The sequence below is a fragment of the Lupinus angustifolius genome, chromosome LG03 (assembly GCF_001865875.1).
Source record: "Lupinus angustifolius cultivar Tanjil chromosome LG03, LupAngTanjil_v1.0, whole genome shotgun sequence".
NCBI classification, from domain to species: domain Eukaryota; kingdom Viridiplantae; phylum Streptophyta; class Magnoliopsida; order Fabales; family Fabaceae; genus Lupinus; species Lupinus angustifolius.
The window spans coordinates 6,676,321-6,685,775 of NC_032011.1; the positions used below are offsets into that span (position 1 = coordinate 6,676,321).

At 32.6% G+C, this 9,455-nt stretch overlaps 1 protein-coding gene across 1 annotated transcript; it reads right to left on the reverse strand.

Moving 5' to 3' along the window:
* Positions 3,986-6,533, reverse strand: LOC109343281. Its single transcript, XM_019581505.1, has 5 exons — positions 6,136-6,533; positions 5,158-5,347; positions 4,740-4,833; positions 4,274-4,625; positions 3,986-4,129 (listed from the first exon to the last, which is right to left on the reverse strand). Exons 1-4 carry the CDS (start codon positions 6,486-6,488, stop codon positions 4,318-4,320), a joined length of 945 nt encoding a protein of 314 aa, XP_019437050.1. The 5' UTR covers positions 6,489-6,533; the 3' UTR covers positions 3,986-4,129; positions 4,274-4,317.

Sequence of the window (9,455 nt, forward strand, 5' to 3'; positions counted from 1 at the left end):
CTTAATCAATTGCCTGTTTGTTTGGATTAAGTACAACAATATTTCTTATACCAATTTATGTTATGTTTATATATGCAAATACCATGTTTACTCTTGAATTATAATGTTTGAATGATTATTATGGGAATGATATGTATGTGATAATTATTAAATTCAAGGTTTAAAAACATGTGATATAAATGAGAAATATTTTCCTTGAGAAAAATAATTAAAATGATAATCAGGCTCTTGTCGCTTGAGCAAGACAACTCTCGCATGAGTGAGAAGTGTATAGAGAAAACGAGTGTTTTAGCTCGGGGTGAGACAGCTCTCGCTTGAGCTAAAATAGGCACAAAGAGAATTGATTGTTTTATCGCTTAAGCGAGATAGCTCTCGCTCAAGCCACAAATGCCTCAAAAATGGATGTGCCCTCGCTTGAGCGAGAGGGCTCCATACACATGACTTCTTTTTAAGTCGCCTAAACGATAACTCTCATATATACGAGAGCCTAATGGCATGTTTGCCATCAAGAAGTTGCAAAGGTAAATAACTATATGAAATTCTTGAAAGTAATAAAACTAAGGAATTGCTTTGTTAAAGGCGAAGGCTAGAGGGCCCGTTTTGGGCGTTTTTGGCGCCCGAGCGACCGAACTTCGCCCGGGCACAGACCAGACAGGTATTTTGACCAATTTTTGATGGATTTGTCGCTTGAGCGACAGTCCCTCGCTTGGGCGAGAATCAGGAAGAGAATTGAGTTTGTTTTGATAAGTTAGTCGCTCGAGCGACAGTTTCTCGCTTGAGCGAGAGACGTACAATATTTTTTATTGTTTCTGATTGTTTGATTGCTTAGGAAATAGCCCTGGCTTGGGTGTGAAGTGTATTTACACTTGGGAAAGACCATGACTCAGATGATTGAGCCTGGTGCCCAAAATTGACAAACTTATACAAGTACCTTTGTTCTTGCGCCTATTTAGGGCAAGGTTTCCGACTGTGATGTGATGATTAGGGCAATGCCCAAAAAGGATTACATGTTACCATGCAGCGAGGTCGTCTTACCGTAAGAGGCTTGGCCATGTGGTCGTCTAGGATATTCAGCAATGGTTCATAGTGGTAAGGATGTTATTCCTCTTTTATGTGATAACGTAAGATCGGGTCCCACGTGAATCATTCCTTTGGGAGATGTCTTAGATTGGGCCGATCATATAAAATAATGATTAAAAGATTAAATCAGCTAACCTCGGTTAGTGTGTATACTCACTATGGATAATGAAGTAGTAGAGAGGAAATTTACAGGAGACGAACGAGCCCCGAGATGTTGAGAGGGACGACGATGGTGGTGTTTCATCAGCAAAGTCTTGAGGGTGAGTCTAGGTGAGACAAGTCCCTTATATTCGTGGATGAGGTATTATGTTGGATCGGACAATTCTCACAGCGCAAACTAGATGATCTCTGACAACCCCTCTTTGCAATTAGGATCAATGAGAGGGACGCCCAGAAAGTGTTTGATACGACACGTCTCTTCGAAACAAATCGATCATATATCATTGCGATGAATAATTTTGGTGCATTCAAATCGGCTTGTTATAGGACCTACACTCTTGGTTATTTCTGAATAGTATATTGGGAGGATATTGGTGAAAGGATGGATGAAACAAGCATAACATTCATACATTGAGATTTGTGGACTTTGATCCTCATAATCTGATATTATAACATCATTCATCATTGTACATTTTTATATATGATGTATATATTGTGTTTATTATGTGTGTCTGTCTGGATGTGATATTTCGTGTAATTCCATGCCGTCAATTCATCATTGTACATTTTTATATGTGATGTATATATTGTGTTTATTATGTGTGTCTGTCTGGATGTGATATTTCGTGTAATTCCATGCCGTCAATTCATCATTGTACATTTTTATATGTGATGTATATATTGTGTTTATTATGTGTGTCTGTCTGGATGTGATATTTCGTGTAATTTCATGCTGTCAATGAGTAATATTCATTAGATGTCTTACTCCCTCTTCTTTCTGTTTGTCTTCGGATCGCGTTTTGTTCAGATGGATTGTTCTACGAGGATTCGGAGTTACCGCTTCTCAATGTCCTAGGAGGGTGGATGGAGGATTGAGGGAGATCGGTACACCTACACAAGCCCTTGCGACTTAGATCTGTGTAGGGTATTTTTTGATGTGTTGGATGTCTCAACCTTTTGTGTAATTTCAGTTTAGGCGAATATTTCTTCTACCTTGTATTTCGTACATATTTTTCTGTTATTAAATGAAGTATGATTTAAAGTTATATTGAGTTATATTTTTATTACCTTTAGGTAATGGTTTTTTTGATTTTCTGCATTTTATGTTACTTAAAGTGATGTTCCGAAAATGAAACGAATATAATGAAATAAATTTTATATGGCATCATTATAAAAAATAAATAAAAAGTACTCATTTTTTAGCAAAATTTTTGGAGTAATTTTCGGGGCGTTACATCTAGAGTCATTATGAATTTGTCCAGAATAACCATGTGTTTGTGGTATTAAGTGAACATTTGTGCGATAAGGTGGTTGTGATGAAGGAAATAGAGCAGTATGAGTCACAGAGACTGGTGAGGGAGGTTCAGTAGCAACAACATTTGCATATAGTGCATCAGAGACAATTTTATGTTTGTTCTTTACCAATCTAGACTCTTATGTGAGCAAGACTCATATGTTTGAAATAACAATGTGATACTCCTCATTAAGTCCATCTAAAACACAATCAACGTGTTCCTCTAATGAAATTGGAGTTCCAATTAATGCTAACGAATTAGTAAGCATTTTAATTTTTGAGAAGTAATCAGAAATTGAACTAGGTCCTTGAGAAATTTCACAAAGATGTGCCCTAAGTTGACAACTACGTGTTTTAGTATGCGCATTACAAAAAGAATGCAGTTCATGCCATAATTGAAAAGTAGAATTACAACCTATAACTCGTGGTTGTAGAGATTATGAGATGGAATTGAGAATCCAAGAGAACACGGTCTGATCCTGTTCTTCCCAAGCAAGAAACCCTGAATTTATGCAATGATTGGTGCGATCTGATTCTGTAAGAAATTGAGGAGGAAATTCTAGATTTAACAACCTAAGAACACGATTTGATTTCAGAACCACTATCATGAACTGACTCCATGTGAGATAGTTCTTTTCCATGAGCTTCATCGTTGGCACTAGAAGAGAAAGAACATAAGCTACAGCCTGAACTGGCACTATAATGGAATTGTTTGGTAGAGAATCCATGGAAGGAGGAGGATTAGTGGCGGCGTTGGCCATAAAAGCTCTTGATACCATGTAAAAGTGAGAAACTGAAGGAGAGAAAGAGAAAGAATTGTAACTGAATATGTTTTGATTGTTATTCTGAATTATTGATTTGAATACTCTATTCAGCTTCTATTTATAGAAGCAATTACAAAGCATGTGGTAGTTACTTAACTGAAACTGTCATTTTTCTAGAAGCATCTACCCTAACAGACTAGATTGCTTAGTTACAAAGCCAACCAGGCAAACCGCATATACAAGGAACAATTGATTACTATATTGAAACTAATACAAACAATTAATCTTCTAATACAACGTGATCTCTCTCAAAGCGCAGAATGTCTGAACTTAACTGGGTGAGTTAATGACATAAAGTTCGTAAGATATCTAATGAAATAAGTCAATTACATTAAGTAGTATGTAAGATTATCTAATGAAATAAGTCAATTACATTAGGTCTTAACTTCTTTATTGTCATCCATCCATTTTGAGAATGCAACAAAACTACAGTTCATAATTGATTTGGTGCAGAATGAGAACCACCCATGTGTGGTTTAATAAATCTAGTCATAAATCAGTGTATTCTTGAATTGATATTAAAATCTTTGAACCTTCAAAGTTTACAATCACCCTCTCATTATCAGAGCCTTTGAAAAACTATTTAGGAATGGCAAAGTAAGGAAAAAAATGTGAAAGCATTCAAATATTAATGAAAACAACTAAATACTAAACAATGCTGACTGGACTCTCACAATGTTAACAAAACAGAACATAAACCAATATATACTATTTCATATGCTGTAAATGTATTTCGTATTTAGAATTTACACACAAGATAAAATATGAACGACTAATGATATATCTTCCTCCCAAAATTGACATATATCACTTGTAAACCAATCGTTAATAAATAAAGTATCATTTTGTAACATATTACTTTTCTTATGGTGCAAGAGGATTTATAGGATGATATATCATTTTCAAATATGAATACAGATGATTGAAGAGTTCATGAAGCTGTAAATTGTGGGTGCAAATTTAAACTCGCTTGAGCACTACAATCATCACCACCAACACTGCCAATCCCATAAAAGTTCCTCCCGCAGCCAAATGATCCATCAAGTTTGCTTTTGCATTTCCACCACCATCAGCATCAGATGACGATTTCTCACCCATTGAGAACCCGAATATATTCTGAAGGTAACTTGACATGTTGCTAACCATTTCAGCTACTGAAAGCTTCAGATTATGCAATATACTCATTAAATCAGTAAAAACATTTCCTGGGTCAGAATCAGGTAACTCTTCCAGTTTTACATTAGTTCTCTCTCCTTCAGAATAAGCAACTGCAGGACAATTTGAATTAACATCCAATATCCAAGATTAGGAGTTATGATGGAAGGCTTGAAACAGAAAAAAGGGATCCATTAAATATTTAAACTATGATTATTCTAACATACCTGTCTGCTGTGATTGGAAGAAATCCTTCACTGCAGGATTTTGCATGACAGCATTCCATACATTCGGGTCACAAGCAATGGAAGCAACAGCAGTCTGGTTAATTACAGAGACAGGTATTAACTCAATAAATGAAAAGCATGGATTTAAACAAACATATTTCAACAATGTTATCCATACACCCAGCTGCGAACGACGCTTTGGCAACACTTTTCGGGAAAATGTCACTCTCTGGGGTTAAATTAAGCATTTTGGACATATTAAGATCTTGCACTGTTTATGATTTCTAAAGATAAAAGATCCTTGAGATATATTCACCCCAAAACAAAACAAAACTAAGAAACAAACAGAAATACTTAAGCAATGCAGCAGTTACCAGTTCTACTTCGGTAAATAAAACATTAGTACATCACTGATTACCTGGGCCTCAGGACTTCCACTAAGCAATTGAAAAGCCTGAAACGCATGCCTTGGCACTGAGGGATTTGAAATAGCATCAATGGCACGAAATTTGGTATCCAACTCAGTATTAAAAGGAGACACTACAGAGCCTTGACTACCAGGAGAGGAACCCTCGTATTCAGAAGAACTTGATGACTTCAGGTATATCCTGACACATGATAAATATGATTTACATTTTAGTACAGAAAGAAAGAACCATCAGATATAAAATAATAGTATATGTGTATGTTACACATAATAATCCATTAAAACATTCAAATAGGTGATTTGGTGAACTTAATTAATTTGAACAGCTGAATTAAAGATTGAAAGGTAGGTACTTCGATTTTCATGATTTGCTAAAGTAACGGTAAGGTTGTTACATTCTCTCCGCTTGATGGGATACGGCTCTTAGACCCCACTAAGTAGGAGTCTTGTGTGCAACCATTTTTTGTTGTTAAAGTCAGCTGGCACATATTTACATTAGCTTGTCAAAACATGGTACAATCCAAATCTTTTGGAGATATCTTTTTTATAAAAAAATTCCCCAACAAAAATAATCAATATCAAACATGCTTTAAGGAAAAGCAAGAAACTATGCAAGGCTCCCACGTTAATTTGTTGGAGGATAGATGTATTGAGTCTTACACGAATTGCAGATAGACTTTTTCTGCATTTGAACTCGTGATCTAAAGGTCAAGCAAACACCTACCTTTGCACCGGTAAGGCGCTAAGAAAGAACCATTCCAAAAACAAATACATTAATAACTGGTGACATTACTAGTTACTATGAACCTAATTGACTTTAGAGGCTGATTTGGAAGACACTTGAAATTGAAATCACACATAATTTGTCATGAAAATCTACTTAGTAAAGAATAATAATCTGATGATACATGCAATAATAATAATAACTCATGGCATGACTGAAAATAAAACGAGAAAAGCACTACATACGAATCAATAGCGTCTTTCAGTTCAGTAGTAGCATCCTTAGCCTCTTGAAAGCTAGGAACGGCGCCGAACACAACCCTCGGCATAGCCTCACCGGCCTCCATGATCAATACACCGTCTTCGGCAACGTCCCAGTCCTCCAAATCCCATGACGGAGACGTGTGCAGCGGCGCCATGTCAGAAGCTATCGCTTTCTGCGGCGATGACGATGACAGCATCGTCGATGCGGGACGGGAAACGTTCTGGACTAACTGCTCGGTCGGAGGCGTCCGGACGACGCTCTTTATTCCGCTGGTGGCGGCAGCACCGATGCCGGCGAGTTTCGCTGCTGTCCTCATGGCTCCTCCTCCGCCCATGAATGTGAGGGTCAGCTAAACAGAGAAATGAACAGGGAACAAGGTTCATCTAGATATTTAAAATTGTGCATAATATCTATGCATATTAAAATGATTATTACTATTTATTGGATTATTTTTCTAATATTCAATCTTATTGAAACATTGATAATGGATTAATAGTAAATAAATTCTTACACTACGTTCTTTTCTCTTTAAAATATCCAAAATGAAAATTTTAAGACACATTATGTATTATTTTGTTTTATGAGAAAAAATTGTATGCATTCTTGATTTTATATCATAGTTAAGGATGATTATCATTAGGGGTGAGTATGGGTTGAGTTGTGATAGGTTCAAATTTTATTTACTTGGTCTTGAATATTGGTTGGATCATTTTTTGAACTTGAACTCGACCTTAGATCTGAAGCTAACTCAACCCTAAATATCAATCAGGTTAATCTTTAAATCCAAATTCGACTCTAAATCTGATTAAATATAATGTATATTAATTTTAGATGAAATATACTCCATATTATTTATTATTATGAATATGTAATTGACATATAAAATTATATATGTATATATATTATTAATCATGTATATAAGATGGGAAAAATTAGAGAATCAATTGTACTTTCAACAAAAAAATGTGACATCACTTTATACATATTTCAATAGAGACACATACAAATATGATAAATGAGAGATCACAAGACGAATCATGTTTGGCCATATTCGATCTTTAATATTAATCGGGTCTAATCTTTGAACATGAACTCAACTCTAAATCTGATTAGACTCGACCATACTTGAGTCTGATCATCGATATGACTAGGTTTAGCTCACCCCTAATTAACATGAGTGTGTTATATATCTAGTTTATTTTTAAATAAAAAATTTGTTGTTGATTTCTCGAGACTATTTATCTTTTAAAAAAATTATAAAATTTTAATTCCGTAAATTATGGATGTCTATTAGATTGTCACAAACTTTATTCCTTAATATTATAACCAAGAAATCAATTCACAATAGACTTTGAGGTTTTCGTGGATGTGTTTTATAATCTAATATTTAAAGAAGTAATATAATTAGAATAATCTGATTCGATGTAAGATATATCAAATGATCAAATCACTCTACTTTAACAATAATATTCATTCATGATTAATAATATTTGTAAAAGGTTGTTAATATTAACATTAGAGAAAAAAACGTATACCAACACTAGAGTTCTATATATTATTATTACATTATTTATTATTGATATTTAATTATTATTAACTCTTTAGAAAAAAATAATTAAAAAGAATAGTGAATGGTATAATAATTTTGTATAATTCTTTACTTTGATAAATATTACACTTTAAACTTCTCTTAAGTATAATTTACATTTTAGACTTCGTGTATAAATTTTAAAAGAAAAAATATATACATCCACAATATATGAGTTTTTTATATTGTTAATGTGTCATTCATTCTTATATTTAATAATCATTGACTCTTCAAAAGTAATATAAATAAATGATAAATGATGTATTGACTGAATATAAATTTTTTACACTAACAATTTAAAGCAAATTATAATATAAGTTTATTAACTAGAAGTAATAATTTGAACTCTTCATATTTAATCACTCATTCATTCCATTTATAAAAATAATAAAGTATTATCCTAAAAATAATATAAATTTTTATATTATTTACTATTCATTATTAATCATTCTTAATTTTTAAATAAAAATATAGAAATGAGTATGATTTATTAACTATGTATAAATGTACAGCTATAACATATATCTTACACTATACATTTAATTTAATGTACCCTAAAAAAATGATGTAATACATTCTAATATCAATAAGAATATTAAATCTATATAATAACAATGTAAAGATATATATATAGTTAGTATATTATTTATTGTTCATTTGAAATACTTTTAAAAAAAAGTCAACAATAATTGAATGATACAGTGACAATATAAAGAACTCTTGCACTATCAGTGTATACATTTTATCAGTAATAATAAATCTTAAATATTTGCCAAACTGAAGCGTGAAGGACACGTTTATGATAGGATAAGGAAACAGCACAGCTCATCTCTCATTTTCGGAATCTGTTGGTGCTGTGTTGAGGCCTGTCACTGAGGGTTACGTGTTTAGATTTTTGGAACTTCACATTCGTCTTCCAATTTTGTCCTAACTTACACACGAAGCAAAGCCCAGGTTCCATTCTTTCGTCATTGACGAATAAAAACTATTTATAACGTAGAATTGTTTGGAGCGATATCTATATTTTATTGTTCTCTTCACGTAAGGCTTTCCATTCTAATTTTATGGATAAGAGAACTAGTCATGCTATTGACTATTGTCAGTTATTTCATTTGTCTATACTTAATAAAAATTATTAGATTAATTATCTCTTTATTGCTTAAAGTTGATTGAGTTTTACTTCTATAATTTGTTTTCATTTATACATAATCATAGGCATTATATATTCATCATTTATTTTTATTATTTTTAATTTAAAAATCAATAATAATTAAAAATGAATGATAAATGATACAATAATAATGTAAAAAACTTTATACTACTAGTATATATATATTTTTTTCTCATCTTTTTAAATATTGAAATACTTAAGTTTTAGTTCACTTTGTTAGTTAAATAGTACCATCCAACATTATAATGCAATTATTATGACATATGCCTCATTTCACGCTGTTCTAAGAAACTAGAATCAAACTATTAAATATTTAAAGATTGAGTTTGGTCCAAACAAATTAAAAACTAAAATTATAATTCCATCAACTTTCACTACCAAAAAACATACGGAAGACATAAACATTGAATAATATAAAATTTTAATAAGGGATCCAACATTAAGTGTAGGGTGAGTATGAGTTAAGTAAGGTTTCTCCCTCATTAAATAAGTTAGTAAGGTAAAATGAAAATAAAAGTTATTTAAGTGGATAAAAATTAAAG